Source organism: Nasonia vitripennis (assembly GCF_009193385.2).
Source record: "Nasonia vitripennis strain AsymCx chromosome 1 unlocalized genomic scaffold, Nvit_psr_1.1 chr1_random0012, whole genome shotgun sequence".
Taxonomy (NCBI): domain Eukaryota; kingdom Metazoa; phylum Arthropoda; class Insecta; order Hymenoptera; family Pteromalidae; genus Nasonia; species Nasonia vitripennis.
In genome coordinates, this window is record NW_022279600.1 from 1722559 (window position 1) to 1742346 (window position 19788).

Consider the following 19788-nt stretch of genomic DNA (forward strand, 5'->3'; position numbering starts at 1 on the left):
TGAGCTTTTCACTTAAAATTTTCATATATAATATTTTCCCTATATAAAAGTCATGACCGGATGAAGTGAAGCCAAGAATGCGTCAATATGATTGGCTCATGTAGTGCGCATGCGTCAAAAGTATCGTTAGAATTTTTTTATTTGTTTTTGATTTCTAAAATTGATTCTAATATTAAAAATGTAACATAATACTATAATACATATCAAATTATAATTTGTGTATTTATAATATTCTAGAGACATTCTACTCTCGAGACATAACCTTAAAATTTTAAAAGGAAGTTGGCGATGAAACCGCGGCAATTTTGAAATTTATATGAGCGCGAAATGAATCATATATTGTAAAGTTTGATATATTTCCTTGATAGAAAACAAATATTAAAAATATCAATCAAGTATTTATATTCCATTTAATAAGTTAATGAAATTATAGTCTACTACAGTGCGCGCAGCGCACTGCGCCACGTCTAGTAAAATCAAAATATTGCTCAGAATGCTTCAATGCATCTATTTTTAAATACGGTTTTACTATTAAAAAAATAATTTTTAATTATAACAAACTTTATAGGAGTATTTTAGAAGTAAACCTAATAGAGCAGTATACACAATAGTAGAGATCTCATTTGAAATTGATAAATAGGGATGACTCTAGATAATTAATAAAAACGTTAAAATATTAAAAATTCACACCAGCTTGGGGTGTGCAGTCGCACGGTACGCAGAAATATATATATATATATATATATATATATATATATATATATAACTACACATTTTTATAATATATATTTAGATATCATAATAAAAATTATAATACAATATTTAAAGTATCAAGGGGCGGGGTAGCGCCCCGATGGCAAGTGTAAGTTTTATACACTGTGCCGTAGGGAGCGCGTCGTGACCTATTTGAAATTTGCTACATAACCTATTTACGTTTTACAGATTCTGTATACATTTTATTCGATCTCCTGTTTATGTTTATGTATGAGTATACAGTTTCAAAGATTTTCATAAGATCTTTTTAATTACCATATTATTTTGTTAAGAAAATTGCTCGTTTGTAAAATAATTAGGTTTGAGAATTAATTTTGCGAAAAAAAAATTAATTTTTCGCCTCTCCGATTCTCTTTTTTTTTCTTTCAGTCAGTCATAGCTATAGATATACATACGATTCTTTAATTATTACAAAGGCTACTTGATAGATATTACAAATATAAAAGAATTTAAATCATATATCCTATTGACTTATCTGTTGTATTATAGATGTAAACAAGCTTAATAAAAGATAATCACCTCCAGCTAATCCGACCCTTGGGATGCGTTTTCGGCTCTACCCTACAAAAAATTTTATGACCAGTCACTCATTTTCCAAACCTTGCTATAGTCGACAAGACAAACTAAAATTTTTAGTTCTTGTATTTTATTTATTTCAAACTAAATAACAAAAATATTTTTACTTTCACTATTTTATGATTTTGCGTTATAATTCATAATTTTGCTGATAAGTAATGCAATAATTTTTTCAGAGTAGTAAACAAAACAGTAAATTTGAGTACTTTTTCATCGCTGACTTTATTTTTTGCAATATTATTTTGTATCTAATATCATGAGTTAAGATTTTATAGGTACAATAATTTTTTATTCATTTCCGCAAACATGTTTTTATTTATTAAAAATACTGATTTTAAAGAGAAATTAACAGATAATACAATTTTAAATAACAATTTAAATGATAATTTATAACGTTATTTCTTTCATTTATAAACAATATTTTCTAAGTTATTGTTAAAAACACGTGTTTTTGGCACTATTGATGGAGCTGAACACTAAGTTGTTCTTGTGTCATAAGATATATCAAGGAAAATTGACCGACTAATCAGACGATGAATAAAACTCCTTTAACATGAAACTTTTAGGTAGGATGCTATGCAAATAATTGTCTCGACACAACTAAAGCTAGAGAAGGAGAGAGAAAGTGGAAGACTAAAAGATAGCAGATGTGCAATTAGGACTTGCAGGTCGAAAGCTAGAGAGGGTGTATGAGAAAGAGAAAGGGGGGGGGAGAAAGCGAAAATTTAGAAGAGAGTAAATGTGCGATTGGGACACGTTATGCCGGCAGATAGAGGGGCACAGGGAGAGGGAGAGATAGACGCAGGTAGACGGTGGGCGGAGTACTATGGAAAAACCGATAGGTGTGAAAACTGCAACCAGAGCAAAGCCTCAGTCCACGATCTTTCTAAAATATTTTATTTATATAATATAATATTCATTGAATGTGTGTGATTATTTGTGTGCCAATATTAACCAGCATGGCATCGTCAAATAAAACGGAGACCCAAACATTAGTGTATTTAGTTGGCTATGCAGAAAGCGATATTTCGGGATCAAAACTACCAACAATCAAACAAGTTTTAAGCTATTTCATATATAATCTTAAAACATTAGAAAAATCTATACTTGAAAGTGCTAAGCTTACTGTTGAAAAATGTATACAAATATTGGAACAAACAGGAATTCCAATTACAAATGAAACCAATTTGATTAAGAAAGTGAAACGCTTGTATAATCAGTGGTTGAAAGTAACAAAAAACCAAAATAGGAAGAATTCTGCTCAACAGCAAGTTTTAGAATTCAAATTCAAAGAGCAGTTAAATGAGTTATTCGAGATGCGACAAAAAACAACTAAAACAACTCCGCTTACTGAATAAAAATCAATTAAAATATCAAAACAGACTATTCAATTAAAATCTTCCAATAGGACAAGAGAAGAAAAAGAAGCTGGTTGTAAACAGAATCAAGGTAAGAATATTCTAGTTTTATATTATTTAAGAATATTCACTGGAAACAAATGCTTAATGATTTAGTTTTCATGTTGCCAATAAACCTTCTTATGTAAAACTAATACAATATTGAACATTCAACAGTAAAAATAACTTTGAATATTTAGAAAACGCGCCATGTCAGGTAACGTAAAGTTGACCGGAGCCCGGGAAGACGCGGAAGATAAGGTGCGCCACACATGTACAAAGAACGTTGTCGTTCACCTAACCTTTCTTGTTCCCGGTCAACTTTACGTCACCTAACATGGCAGGATTTCTTAATATTTAAAGTTGGTTTTACGATTGTGTGTACATATTTTTAAATTATATATTAATTTGAATAAGCAGTTTTTATAATATATTTCTCATACTTTTAGGAAATCAAAACAGTAGCATCACTAATAACTTGCTTAATTATGAATTGCCATGGTTAACAACTGAATATGAAACCGTAGAAGAGACTGATACTAATGCGTCTGAAGATGAATTCTGTCCACGTATATCAACCCAAAAAAGAAAAAAAGTACAGATTTTAGATACCAACTTATGTTCAACAAAAACAAGTGCTCGAGATGCAACGTATGTTGTAGCAGCTACTGTTCAAAAAGCTGGTATATCATTAGAAAAAGTATCTTTAAGCAAAAGTACTGTTCATAGGAAACGTATGGAATCGTGTAAAACAGTGGCTTCAGACATTAAAAAAAAAAAAAAAAATTCGTTGCAGATATGATGAAAAATCAGTATTTCAAGTTGGTTGTACAATGGGATGGAAAGCTTTTACCGGACGTGAAAGGAAAAGATGTCGACCGCCTTCCTATTCTTGTTAAGGGAGATAATATAGATCATTTGCTTGGAGTGGGAAAATTAGATAGAGGCACGGGTAAAAATCAAGCAAAGGCGATATTTAAATTAAAAAAAATAAATAAATTAGTAAAAATATCGTAGGTTTATGCTTTGATACCACGGCAGTGAATACTGGAAACAAAACCGGAACATGTGCGATTTTAGAACGGAAATTGGATAGAAAACTTCTGCACTTTTGGTTGTCCTCACCACGATGGGTGCTACGTCTGGACCTGATGTCGGACTATTTAAACGATTTCAAACAGCTGGGAAAAATAATGAAATAAATCCAAGCCAATTTGACTGTTATATAAAAGATCCTAAAATTCACAGAGAATTAAAAAGAAAGAAAGATCATTTAATCCATTTTGCTTCTACAATTTATCAGGTATTTGCAAATGTTTTTAAAATTGTAACGGTTTAACTTTCTCCAAGAGACTGGGTAGTCAGTCGGTTCCAGGATCAGGATAGGGGAAAGGAGCAAAAAAGAGTCTGTTTTTATATTCTCAACAATAACAAAATATATTTCTTAATTAAAGAAGAGCAATTTGGAATTAGTTGTTAAATCCCGACTGAAACAGAAATCAATTATGCGTCTTGTTAAAAATACTTCGCCTTTACAAATAGAATTGTTTAAACTAACGCGGTTGACAATTTACAAGAATATATACGGGGTATATATTCTTGTAAATTGTCAACCGTGTTAGTCTAAACAATTCTAATTTACACAATATATAGGGTCGGTGGCGGATTTTGAGATTAGGAATTCATTCGGTACGGTGGAGTCGTGTGCGCACGGCTATGCCGATCCGAATGTGTCGAGTAACAGCGATCTCGACCGCTCTGTGTGCGCACAGTAACGGCTGAGATAATGTCACGGTGTTTTGAGGTTATCCCTCGGATTTGTGGAGTCGTGAGCGCACGGCTTCACAAATATTCGTCGCTCGTCTCGTTCCTCTCTTTATCCTGTGTGCGCACAGAGATAAAGCGAGTCGTGAGATGTCGGCGTAAGGCTGGCTTTGTTGGTCAGGAATTTACCTTTGTTTCACCAGGACGTGAGCGCACGACCGGGCGAATCGCCGGCGGAACTATTCTTACTCCCTTACCCCTGTGGGCTCACAGTGGCAGAGGGTAGCAGCAATGTGTCGGGTGTTACCCACGTGTGCTCATGTAGACGAGGCTCGATGTCGCTCGGGTGTTCCGGGTTGCCTCGTGTGCTCACGATGGCAATTCGGTGTTTCGGGTTTCGGTTCGTCTACCAAATCGTCACGTGGGCTCACGAGACGATTTCGTCGGCGTAGGTCTATCTCTCTCTGTTCCTTGTAGTAACGTGTGCGCACGATACTACCCGCAGTGGAGCTCGAGTAGAACTGCCCCTTGCACCGCGCGATCCGCCTTATAAAGGCGTTCACGGCGCACCGCGTCCGACGCTCGCGCCGCCTGGCGCGTCGTCGCTGAGTCGCTCGACGACTGTCGCGCTCCGTGCTTGTGCGGACTCGCCCTGCGGATGTTGCGCGCGCGCGCTCAATCCGCGCCGTGCGGATTGGCCTTTCGTTCGTTGCGCGCGCGCGCTCGCTGCGCATGCCGCGTCTATTGCGGCCGGCTTCACATATATTTACATGTGCGAGACTCGTGTCTCGTCACAAAATTAATTGATTTAGTAAGTCTACATCGCTTTAATATGTTAATTGAATGTAACGTTTTTATTTTTACCGGAAAAATATTAACGAGATGAATACAAAGAATTAATTGAACTCATTATTATTTTTCTTGGTGGAGTACCAAATGGACAAAAAATATGCTTTAAAAAGCCAGGAGCATTTCATCATGCCAGATGGATGGCAAAGGCTTTATACTCGATCAAAATTTATTTATTCCGAAATCAATTTTAATTGACAAACGAAGAACTGCATGGAGTAAGGCTTTGCATAAACATTAACCACTTATGGTACTTAAATCAAGACTTGGTCAGATTAGCATTTTTTGACAATCGTCTTTCAGTAGAATGCAAAAAGAAAATGGTGCATGCGCTAAAGTACAATACAAGCTTTTTGCAGCCAAATAATCGAGCAGTAATCGATCCAAAAAAACGTACCGTACACTCTCTGACAAAATTGACACTTGACAAATTTCTTACAATTAATACGATGCAGTTTTTCATCAAACTAGGAATCCAAACTGATTTTCTTGATACCGATCCACAATTTTGGAATGAAATAGACGATTTCAATAAAGGTATGGAAATTATAAAATCTTTGCCATGCACAAACGATAATGCTGAACGTGCTGTACAGTTAGCTAGTATATTTAATAACTTGATAACAAAAGATGAAAAGCAGAAGCAAAATTTATTTAAAGTTGTGAGACATCATAGGAAAATTTATCCGGACAGCAGAAAAAAAACGCTTGCATGCACTTATTCAGAAAAATGTAAATAAGAGTATAAATAATAATATAATAAACAAAATATTTAAACAATATTTGAAAACAATGATATTTTTTATTTAACTAATATTTGTCAAAAATATATAGAAAGATTCATAGCTGAAAATCCCATAGAAATACCGGAAAGCATAATCGTGAAAATTCTGACCTGAGTGACCGTCCCGACCCAAGCCCTAAAGTTTTTGTCTACACATCCATTTCATTGCATCCATTCAATTGTCATGCAATTCATCGTGTGATCAGTCACTTTGAAAATAGTTTGATAAATTAACGCGATTATTCCCGCGATTAATTACGCGAATAATTGCACGACTAATCGCGCGATTTTTTTTCTTTAGGGTTTATAAGCCCATGCGCGGCCTATGACCAGTCACTACTCGAAGCGCAACTAAAGCACTTAGTCTACTCAAGAGCAACTTATGCCGTGAGTAGATAACTTAGAAAAATTTCGATATTTTGTATACCTTATAAAAATGTGAGTCAGACACGATAACGCACCTAAAGCGTATCTGTCAAATACTAATTGTCAGAATCAAAGCGGATTTACATATTTATTTTGCTAATAATAAATTACGCAATATCCGCATTCATAACAATCTATTGAATATATTTATTTTGGTTATCAAAACATACAACAACATCTCATTATTGTAGTAATTTTCCACTACCTGGTATTCCGGACCGAAATTATTATCGAACAAATCAACTTAAAATCATTAATTTAATTTACTATACGTGATCTGTCGTCAAAATTACGACGCAGATCAGAAAATGTTCACTGCTTTTCCAAAATAATTTCGATCGATTTCGGTTTATTATTATGTAACTAATTGGACCCACGACCAAGTGCGACTTTTTTAACTGTTGGGTTCACAGCGTCATTATGATGACTGAAGCTTAGCTATGTATAAGGCATGGGACCGAACTATTTGGGAGAGCAAGCAAAATCAATCATATATTTGCAGAGTTATAACTAATTTATTACTTTTTTAAGTTGATTAATTCAATAATTAATAATTAAATCTTTTAATCATTAATTATATAGCCTATAATTAATAATTAAAAAATTTAATTATTAATTATAGGTTATTTGATTGATAATAAATCATCTTAAAATATTGGCAATAGATTGGATGCATATCGCATAGTGCGCATTTGTCGAAATATAGGCAAAATGTTGGAATATTGAGGAAATGTTGCGGAAATAGCTGGTGCTATAGGGGTTATCACTAGATGCATAAGTTGTCAACCAGCGCAATGACGGTGAGAACAACTTAGACGGCCTGTGTTCTATGCTCGATACCTTATTCTGCTATAGTAATTTGACTTTTAATGATCTAGGTGCGTATCGCGACGCACAGTGGTCAAAAACGACCTATTTTTTTCACAATCGTAGAACTTCCGATACAAACAACGGATCAAAGTTTAATTTTTCGAGCGTCATGTTCACTGATTATAGAATATAGAAAAACTATAGAGGAAGCGTTAGACTAATATTCTAACCTCAAAATCAAGTCCAAAGGTGCTCATTTTTCGGAAAAATACGGTTTTTGGTGCCGCAAAGTCGTAATATATTCTTTTTTAATGCCTCAAACACTATATTTTGTGTATTTTTTACCGCTGAATCCGAATTCACCGCCAGTATTAACCGCAAACCTAAGGCCAAAAAACTATTTAATCCACGTTAGATATAAAAAACCAATCAAAGTGAAATTTTTGTGTATATATATATATGTGTATATATATATATATATATATTAGGGTGTATCGAAACTTTAAACTGTTAATAAAACAACTTTAATAGCAAAGAAAAGTTAGTATTTGATGAAAAAAGGTCGTACGTTCAAGGAGGGCGCGATAGATTAAAATTTTCCTATCTGTATAGAGCGATCAATTTTGCAAATTTACTGTACACAAAAAATACGTTTAAAAAAGGTCACGCCATCTTCGCGTGTTAGCCAAATTTTTAATTATTGATATTTTTAACTCAAATTTTTCATTTTTCTTCGTTTTTTTACAGGCTTTCGATCTACCGTGTGATATTTAGGATTTATCGTTGCTAAGCTGCATCATAACCTCAAATTAACGTTGTGTTTTATTCAATTTTTGCTTATTTTCGACACTAGTACACAAATTTTAATTGTCAACATTTTTTAACAACACGAGTAGAAGGGTTTGATTAAAAAAAAATATACTAGTCCACAGAAAAATTGGTTAAAATCGATCATAAATAAAAAAAGTGGCAAGAGCTGAAAATTTACTATTTTGGCGAAAATCGCGTTTTTTGCTGTTTTCTAAAATCAAGATCTCATTTCTGTCTGGCTATTTTCTATAAAACCAACGTAAAAGGTTCACATTCTGTACGAAGAATGGTGGTAGATAAGACGCTGATTGTGCATAGAAGTTTATCTACATGAATTTCGAGTATTCAAACTTCCCGTTTTCATATTTTGCAAATTTTGTTAAAAATTGTTAATAATTGTTTTTAAAAAAAGTTAAAATTTGTTAAAAAATAATAAACAATGTTCAAAATTTTGAAAATCTTGAAAATTAAGACTGTAAAGTCTTAAATTTCTAATTTGTTTACTGTGCGTAGAAAAGGTTATTCATTCGCTAGTTGAAATAAACACAGCATGTAACAACGGGGTGATGTCTTTTTCTGACTCGGATTATGTGTTCAGCAGTCGTGTCCGTTATGGGCGCCTACGGCGCTCTGACCCTCTCACTTTCTAAATGTCCATGATTTAAATTTAAATAGAACACAATTAATGCTTTCGGATCTCCACTCGATAAATGTATTCGTCTACTGCTTTGGTGCACTGTATCTTCTTCTGATTGAGATACAGCTTAAATTGTACAAACAACATTTTTACTAACCTTATTCATTTAAAGTTTCCAAATATGCGTACCTAACTTATTTTCATTTGATTTTAAAACTAGCTACTTATTTTCTAATCTTTGTCAGAAACTATTTTAAAGGGAATCTAAATAAGAAAATGCTCTTCATCTGTAAAAATGTGTAGTTTTTTTAAGTAAGTGTTTTTATTAATTCATTAAATAATTTATTCTTTGGATTACAGAAATACACTTTGAAAGTCTTTTTTTTGTATTGCAAACCGGCAGTTTTTTTCTTGAATGCAATGTTGATAAAATGAAACCATTTCTATTTTCCTCTCCGCAAACTTTTGAAGATGCTTCTGTTACAACTTTTACCATGCTTTCAACGGCTTGAGTGTGGTTTGGATGTCTTGAGAAGTCCAACTTTGATAAATTATTTGATTCCTTCAAATTACTTGATGATATGTGTGATAATGCTGGCGAAGAAGTAATAATTTCGCTGTTCCAGTCTATCATACCGACGTAACTTGATGCACTAAATTGAATAGAAGGAGGTCGAAAACGGCGTACAGTATTATTTGTTTGTCGTTTTCTTGCATCAAGGATTATCTGAATTGATCTTACACGAACGATATAATCATCATCAAATAACATACTAAGAAGTATATTTTCCGGGTGATCGAAATAAGCATTTCGCTCAATTACTGGTTCAATTATATTAAGGTATTTTTGTGGCAAACATCTTGTATTTTGTATAAAAGTACAGACATTTTTGGCTCCATCTTTAATAGATGATTGAGTTTTAACCTGAAACCAAAATGGTATGTAGACTTTCATTACGTAGGTAACTATGTCAATTAATTTAGAAGTTCGTGACTCAGTTGCCATGTACAGTCTTAACACTCGATTTGTAGTAGTTAACCACCGAGATAAATTAAGGGGCCCAGGATTTCGATTTGCCTGAACAGACTCCTGATTTTATAGCGTTGTAGCAAAGATAGAGATACTGTTGGTCTTTACTTAGTATTTTGTAATCACTTATTGGCAAATTAATATTTACAAAAATTTTTTGAAATGAGGCGATTGGTAGATTTTCACATTCTTTTAGCTTCTTACCTATTATACCAGTAAAGATTTGTGGACCTGTTGAATTTTATTAATATTTGTCGAGTTTTGATAATTCATTAATATGTTGTAAATTTGTTTATAAATCTTTGAACTCATGTAGAAACTACTCAAATTACGTATTGCATTTGAAAACGAATTTATTTTTAAATTGATAAAAAATTATACTTTCTTGTCAAACAAACTTAATGTTGTTGAGAATATTCAATCTAATAAAACATTTTTTGCGGCGTGCAGACTTTCCCACTTCTTAAGTCCTTGAACGAGCAAGCGTATGCGCAGTAAACATTAAACGCTACAAGTGTACATTTTCTTCTTCTTCTTCTTCTTCTTCTTCTTTTTCTTCTTGTTTATAATGTAACGGACAGAAAGGAGACGGAGTCGAAAGGGAAAACAGTAGACGACGGGACTCGAACTCGCGGACCCGAGAGCCAGAGGCCTGTGCTCTAATCACGGAGCTAACGTCTACGATGCATTCGCAGCGGTGCATTGTAGTACGGCTTGGCAGACTCTTATCGCTGACTCGTCTCACAAGCTCGCGTTTCCAGACATGTGCGTTTGTGACAATAATTAAAGGCTTTATCCAACTGCCTGGACGGTAGAAATGACATAAGCCTAACCTTTAAACATTTTCAATATTGTCACCCCGTCGTTTGAACCTCACCCCAGAATTGGCACCAGACACAGAGGATGTCTAAAAAATGAGTGGGAAAGAAGACTTCAAAATAGCAATAAAGGTCGAAAAATATGAAAACGGGAAGTTTGAATACTCGAAATTCATATAGATAAACTTCTATGCACAATCAGCGTCTTATCTACCACCATTCTTCGTACAGAATGTGAACCTTTTACGTTGGTTTTATAGAAAATAGCCAGACAGAAATGAGATCTTGATTTTAGAAAACAGCAAAAAACGCGATTTTCGCCAAAATAGTAAATTTTCAGCTCTTGCGACTTTTTTTATTTATGATCGATTTTAACCAATTTTTCTGTGGACTAGTATATTTTTTTTAATCAAACCCTTCTACTCGTGTTGTTCAAAAATGTTGACAATTAAAATTTTTGTACTAGTGTCGAAAATAAGCAAAAATTGAATAAAACACAACGTTAATTTGAGGTTATGATGCAGCTTAGCAACGATAAATCCTAAATGTCACACGGTAGATCGAAAGCCTGTAAAAAAACGAAGAAAAGTGAAAAATTTGAGTTAAAAATATCAATAATTAAAAATTTGGCTAACACGCGAAGATGGCGTGACCTTTTTTAAACGTATTTTTTGCGTACAGTAAATTTGCAAAATTGATCGCTCTATACAGACAGGAAAATTTTAATCTATCGCGCCCTCCTTGAACGTACGACCTTTTTTCATCAAATACTAACTTTTCTTTGCTATTAAAGTTGTTTTATTAACAGTTTAAAGTTTCGATACACCCTTATATATATATATATATATATATATATATATATATATATATATGGGACGTTTCACATCAACCGGACCATCAGTGCACCCAAAATTTGGGTTAACCTAACAAGACATTTGAGGTCTCAAAATGATCGTCTGGTCAAGGGCTTTTGAAAAAGTTCTGGCCTTTTCAAAAATCCAATGTGGCGCATAAAATATGGAGCCGAAACCCACGTTTTCATAGCACATTCAACAAAAACAATAGTAAAAATGTTCTAATTTGTGAAATATCCCACCAAAAAGCATGTACAACTCATGATAGGACATATTATTGACAATACTGACGGAATTCCAAAATCAAAAATGGCGGAATCAAAATGGTGGACATTATACCTCGACCAAACCCATTTTACCGCAACAAATGGTTTTTGATCAGTTTAAAGTATCGATATGGGGGTTTTCAGGGTCACTGAATCTTATTTTAACCTCGAAATTTTAAAATCCAAAATAGCCGATCCAAAATGGCGGACATTATACAACCACCAAAACTATTTTACCGCAATGAACGATTTTAAATCAGTTTAAAGTATCGGTATGGGAGTTTAAGGGGCCTCTGAATCTTATTATTTTAACCTCGAAATTTCAAAATTCAATATGGCCAATATAAACTGGCGGATATTTGTTATAACCCACTCGCAGGCTCTCTCGCGAAAAGCCCCTGCTAACGCGCAACCCGCCGAACATGCAACGCACGCTGCAGCGCTTATCACCGCGGTGCTAGTACCGCGGCGCGCCGCTAGGCGGCTGCGCATAACCCACAAGTGAAGTAGCGTCGCGGAGGGCACATAAGGAGGCCGGGTCCAGCGCTGTACCTCGCCCCTCTTCCAACAGCCTAATGCTGCAAGTACACGGCTCGTGTCCAATGACAACTTGTGCAAAGACTTCAGCAAATAAAACTGTTTTGTGGCAAAGGAATTTATTGCTTTCAAGTGATTTATTTCATCCCTCTTTTTTACCTACACCCCCAACCCCTTCCCACGTTTAGCAACCCATAGAAAGGAATATTTTCTTCAAGGAATGCTTTCTTCATCGGCGACTTTTTCTCCAACAGTCTTTTTCAGGATAGTTGGTGAGCAAGTCTATCAGCGGCTTTATTCATAGGCGACTTTTTCTCCAACAGTCCTTTTTAGGATAGTTAATAGGTACATTAATAGATACATTGGCGACTTCTTCTTCAACATCCTTTTTAAGGCAGCTCATTGTTCAACTGTACTAGCCGTAATTTTGTTATTTCTAACACTTTTTTTGTTTTGGTTGTGCTTTCTCATATCCTACAACAATGTCTTCTCCTGCGAAAAAATATCGTATAGATAGATGCGTTAATCCATTTGATATTAATACAGGACACAGCAAATCTCTTAGGAAGATCTCCAAAGAATTTCAAGATGTCTATCCTGATTATCCAACATCTTCACTGATTTGTGATACATGTAGAAAATCCTTTTACAAACTACATGATTTGTCATCTCCAAACGTCAGTATGAGTGTTGATTTTGAATCAGAGACTGACTCACCTTCGGTTTCAAACACGGATACACCTATGCAAGATGATCTTACAGATATTTTAACTGGACTTAAAAACAAATTCCAATACCCGCCGGAGAACGATTCATTACGTGTCAGTATTCTTACTATTTTGCCCGAACACTGGGCAATACGTAAAATTATGAACCAATTTGGTGTGTCTCACAGAATGGCTCGTAAAGCAAAACAGTTAAGAGAATCAGATGGAGTTTTGGCTTCTCCTGTTGCAAAACGTGGAAAAACATTACCTGCATAAACGACTCAGAAAGTTGAAGATTTTTACGAAAATGATCTTAACAGCAGAATTATGCCAAATAAAAAAGATACCGTCAGTATTTATTTATATGGTGAAAAAATAAAAGTGCAGAAAAGATTATTACTTACTGATATTAAGAACCTTCATAATCAATTTAAAGAACAGTTTCCTGAACATCCGATTGGGCTTACCAAGTTTGCGGAACTGAGACCAAAATGTTGTGTCTTTGCAGGATCCTCTGGTACACACAATGTATGTGTATGTACGATACACCAGAATTTCAAGGCGATGATTGACGCAGTAAATATAGAAAAAATTTCAAACAATATTCTAAAGAATTATAAAGATTGTTTGAATTTCGTTCTATGTGAGGATCCCAAACCAAGTTGTTATTTGAATGAATGCAAATTTTGTCCGGACATTCAAAAGTTTTCTAATTACGTTGAGAACATTATGGATGAGCACAATATTGATCAAGTCATCTTCAGCACGTGGCAATCAACCGATAGATACACTTTGATAAAACAATGCCTAACATCGCAAGAATTTATTGAAACTTTATGTTCTAGCCTAGAAAAGTTGATACCTCATCACTTCATCGTTAAGGAACAATCAAAGTTTATTTCTGGGAAGAAAAATAATCTTTCAGATGAAGAGGTTCTTGCTCAATTGGATTTTGCTGACAACTTTGCTTTTACAGCCCAAGATGCTGCACAGGCATTTCATTTTAATAATGATCAAAGTACGATTTTTCCTGCTGTTGTTTATTATAAATCTGAAGGCAAGCTAAAGCATTTCAGTACAGTATCTATGTCCGACTGTACTACTCATGATGCCACTGCAGTATACAGAATGCAGCAAAAGCTTATACCTGAAATTCGCAAGGTTTGTCCCACAGTAAAAAAGGTAATATATGCTACTGATGGTGCTAAACAGCATTTTAAAAATCGTTATCAAATGAGTAGTTTAATGAGTCATAAGAGAGTTTTTGGTGTTGATGGTGAATGGCACTGTTTTGCAACAGCACACGGAAAAGGTAGTTGCGATGGAGTTGGAGCGATAGTAAAGAGAGAAGCTACAAGAGCGAGCTTACAAGCTGCAAAAAATAAAGCAATTCTAGATGTTAAAGCTCTTTATTCATGGGCAAATGGGCGATCATTCAATATAAAATTTTTCTTATACACCAAAAAAGATCACGAACAAACTCGTCAATTCCTAACAAAGAGATTTAAAAACTGTCCACCTGTCACAAACATACAAATGGGGCATGGATTTACCCCAGAAAATAATGAAACGTTGAAAGTCATGCATTACTCAAATGCCAATGAACCTAGGAACAGAGTAATTTATGATATCGGCGAAAGCCATTTATCACCAGTAAAAACTCCACGAACAAGGAGCCAGAATTGATAAGAGTGCACAAAATGTCATTAAAGATTGATTAATTTGGCTAAATTATATATTTTTTTCATCCACGCAGGCATATGCATATACATAGAACAATAGAAAAATGTAAGTGCAAAAACCGCAGACAGATAATTCTAAATCTAATAGACTGGAAAAATATAAGATTCATGTGCACAAATACTGATTCCGATAATACATTTATAACCATTTACCTCACAAACCCCCATATCGATACTTTAAATTGATCTAAAATCATTTGTTGCGGTAAAATTGGTTTGGTGCTGGTATAATGTCCGCCATTTTGGATCCACCATTTCGAATTTTGAAATGTCGAGGTTAAAATAAGATTCAGTGACCCTGAAAACCCCCATATCGATACTTTAAACTGATCAAAAATCATTTGTTGCGGTAAAATGGGTTTGGTCGAGGTATAATGTCCATCATTTTGATTCCGCAATTTTTGATTTTGGAATTCCGTCAGCATTGTCAATAATATGTCCTATCATGAGTTGTACATGCTTTTTGGTGGGATATTTCACAAATTAGAACATTTTTACTATTGTTTTTGTTGAATGTGCTATGAAAACGTGGGTTTCAGGCTCCATATTTTATGCGCCACATTGGATTTTTGAAAAGGCCAGAACTTTTTCAAAAGCCCTTGACCAGACGATCATTTTGAGACCTCAAACGTCTTGTCAGGTTAACCCAAATTTTGGGTGCACTGATGGTCCGGTTGACGTGAAACGTCCCATATACAATTAATTACTTAAGTTAATACTTGTGATAAATTCGGATTCAGCGGTAAGAAATACACAATATAGTGTTGGATGCATTGAAAAAATGTATTACGATTTTTCGGCATCAAAATCAGTATTTTTCCGAAAAATGAGTATCTTTGGACTCGATTTTGAGGTTATGATATTAGTCAAACGCTTTCTCTATAGTTTTTCTGTATTCTATAATCAGTGTACTTGACGCTCAAAAAATTTTACTTTGATTGGTTTTTTATATCTCACGTTCTACCACTTCGAGTGAATAAAATGTTTCTATCGTGGATTAAATGGGTTTTTTGGTTTTTTATATCTCACGTTCTACCACTTCGAGTGAATAAAATGTTTCTATCGTGGATTAAATGGGTTTTTTGGCTTTTTAGGTTAGGTTTTGGGTTAATTCTGATGGTAAATTCGGATTCCGCGGTAAAAAATACACAAAATATAGTGTTTGAGGCATTAAAAAAGTATATTACGATTTTTCGGCACCAAAAACCGTATTTTTCGAAAAATGAGCACCTTTGGACTTTATTTTGAGGTTAGGATATCAGTCTAACGCTTCCTCTATAGTTTTCCTATATTCTATAATCAGTGAACATGACGCTCAAAAAATTTCACTTGTTGACCACTGTGCGACGTACGAAACTATGGTCCTTCACAAATTGTACATGATTTTAATTAAGCAAGATATCTGTTATAAAAGAAATAATTTTTTACGCTTTCAGATTTTCCAAATTTGGACTTTAGTTCTATTAAAGTTCCTGGCGTGTCTGTCAACAAACCACAGCCACAAAATATAGGCCCTAATGCCTTAGGTTATTTTTCAAAAAGTGACGATGATCCGGCAATGATAAGAGATATGTTTTTAGCTAATCCTGATCAATTATCTCTTTTAAAACAAAATAATCCACGTTTAGCTGATGCATTATTATCAGGTGATCTTGGTGAGTCCCATATTATTTACAACTAGATTAATAATAGGCGAACGTCTCGTATTATCTAAAACTTTCAGGTGCATTTGCAAAAATACTTCAAGAACAAGTCAAGATTAGAGAAGAAAGACAATCACAGAGATTAAAAATGATGCATGCAGACCCGTTTGATTCCGAAGCTCAACGACTAATAGCAGAAGAGATTCGACAAAAAAATATTGAAGCTAATATGGAGGCGGCTATGGAATATAATCCAGAAACTTTTGGAACAGTAGTAATGTTATATATTAATTGCAAAGTAAATGGATATCCAGTTAAAGCATTTATAGATTCAGGTACAAAATGATTTCACGAAAACTAAACTATTTAGCAACATACTCAGTTTAACATTTACAGATACGAAATCTTATAGCAACATTTGTTATTAAATAACTTTAAACCTGCTTCGTTTTTCTGTAAAAGCGAGTAATCGCGAAAAAGTATAAAAAGAATTCAAAAAGTAGTATCGGATTTATTAATAGTGCTTTGAAGCGTTAGTATACAGCTCAACTTCTGTGATTATCAAACAACATAGTACTATATGCATAATTTTCAAGCAAGATATCTAAACTTTTTGTGAGTCCCATTGATTTGTCTAATCTCCTTTTTTGAAGTTTGTGATTTCTATACATAGCGAAGGGGCGTGGAAGCGAGAGCGGCGTCAGTGACGTCATGCAGGACCCCCCAGTGACGTCATACAAGATTCCCCCCCTCTTAGTGACGTTATGCAGGACCCCCTCCTCTCTACCGATTTCTCCGGAGTAGTGAGGGGTCGGTAAGGTAGAAACATTTTAGAGAGTATTCAATGAAATGCGGAATAATAATGATAGAAAAAAAAGTTTCATGCGACGGCGGGCGGGCTCGATCACACGGACCCGAGATCGAGAGGCTGGTGCTCTAACCACGGAGCTAGACTCAACGATACGAGTGGAATGTTCCCTACTACCCCCCTGATACACACTGAGTCGTGCAAATACGCACACGCACACATACACGCATGCAGACATTTTAGCAATAATTTATCGTAACTCGCAAAATAATTGAAACATTCTGAATTTTTCACTTATGTACACCTCGGCTACCTCAAATATGCTCAAATACGAAAGTTGCAAATTATTGTTTATAAGCCTCTATCACCGAAAGTTACAGTCAAAAAATTGTTTTTTTGTCTCTAATATGTTAATTAAGCATTGTCTACCTATTTGAGTAATAAAAAAAAAAAAAAAAATTTGGAATCAAAATTTTTTCTACTGATATGGCTAGAGGATTCTTAATTAACAAATTAGAGCCAAAAATAACAATGTTCCGACTGTAACTTTCGGAGATAAAGGCTTATAAACAATGGTTTGCAACTTTCGGTTTCGAGTATATTTAAGGCCGACGAAGCGTACACAAGTAAAAAATCGCGAAAAAAGCAATTATTTTGTGAAATTGCATATTTGTGTTTACACGTACACACACACACACACACACACATATCTGCATACGCGTACACACTTACCGCCGCCGCCGCCACTGTCGTCGTGGTCGTCGTCGTCGTTGTCGACCGACCAATCCACACGCCGTCTCCCCACTACCACTACCACCGTAATGTGACTGTTATCTTCCGATGCTGCTGCTGCACTTTGGCACAAAAAATTATAATAATCCATAGCATAATATATACGCGACACAGAGCACATTACGCGACGAGAGCATATTAACGACTGCGACGTCGGTGTCGCTGCGAGCGCATGACGGCGGCGGCGGCGTTGACACACGTGACCTACTGCTGACGACACATTGCCTGAAGTGCATATGAGTCAGGGCAAGTAGTAGTACGCCAGCAGCAACGGATTTTTGGAAATCCAAACACTGCAGATGTGCATTCTCAAAAATGCACGTGTACATGATATCTCCGAAATTCGATAGCTTGAGAGTCGACGACGACGGCGGCGACGGATTCTCGGAAATCCAAGTACTGCTGACAATGTATTCTCAGGAATGCATGTGTACATGATATTTCGAAAATTCGATAGCTTGAGAGCCGCCGACGACGACGGTGACGGGTTCTCGGAAATTCAAGTACTGCTGACAATGCATTCCCAGAATAAAAAATACTGCTTATCACCTTTTGCAGACGCAGTTGCAACAGATCATATTAAGTTGTACACATAAAGCAAACACTTCTAAGAAATCCTTAGGCTGCTGCTGACTGTTTATCTGCTGCTAACAGTCAGCAGCAGCAGCGATGTGCGCGTATCCGAAAAATCTGCTTGGATCAATTCGCGGGGTAGGTGGTGGTGATATTGTTTGTCTTGCGCCACAGCGAGGAGTGACGTCATGTGGTAGTTGGGGGGAGGCACCGCCTTCTTCCCCCTCCTCGTTTCCTCTCCCCAATTTATATATCTATTTATTTACTTATTTATTTTTCCATTTTTAACTTTTTTAAGAATGTTTTCATGAATAATGCAATATAACTTAATATTTTTTAAGACAATTTTCTTCTATAGGAATGGGTAAGAAAGGATAGCAATAAATAATACAAGATGAGTATTTTATATTTTGTAACGATAGATTATTTATTCAATATATATTCAATGAGATAATTATACAAATTGTGATGTACATTGGTAACTTTTTATCTTGCTTTCAAAGATAATATTTACAAGAAGGATAGTAGTAAAATTAATAATAGGAAACAGACATAATTGATCATTTATTTCATTTAATATATCGACGATTCTATCGAGATGATGAGATAAAAGTTGTTAAAATATATTGACAATGTCATTACGACTGAGTGGAATTTGATCTTTTGTTTCCATCGTACGCGTCTGCACAGTTGTTGTGACACTATCGAACCATTTATCATTATTACGATTGATAATTGCCTTTACAAGAGTTATCGTATAAATACCAAATTGTCTTACTGGTATATTGTCTGGATTAACACTCTTAATGTATTCTACAGTCTCTCTAGCAACACAACTTACACTACCCGCTACAAACTTAAGATATTCTAGACGCGCATCAATGCATTTCACAATGTACTCATACAATCGTAGAAACTTAACTTATAAAATAATAGTTGAATGATTCCATTTTCTCACTATTGCAAATGTTTTGGGTGGGCTACTATCTACAATTTTGATAGCCCTGTCTCTCTGACTGTGAGTAAATTTTGCTGTCCAACCTGTACCGCAAATTTGTTGATCTGTCATAGAATCGCTGCTGCTGCTACTGTGGTCGCAAAGATACTTGAAAAAGTCATTGAAACACTTTGTGAATTGCAACCACTGATTGTGTGTAAAAGTAATTCCTTTCGAGTCACACTGAGAGAAAT

At 35.0% G+C, this 19788-nt stretch overlaps 1 protein-coding gene across 6 annotated transcripts in view; it reads left to right on the top strand.

Annotated features, from left to right (window-relative positions):
- Positions 1-19788, top strand: part of LOC100117164 (protein DDI1 homolog 2) — a 361675-nt gene that overhangs the window by 106416 nt on the left and 235471 nt on the right. For all 6 annotated transcript variants that reach the window (XM_031921524.2, XM_032601403.1, XM_032601404.1 and 3 more), the window contains 2 exons: positions 16218-16436; positions 16505-16759. In XM_031921524.2, coding sequence (XP_031777384.1) covers positions 16218-16436; positions 16505-16759 — 474 coding nt within the window. The remainder of the gene's footprint in view (positions 1-16217; positions 16437-16504; positions 16760-19788) is intronic.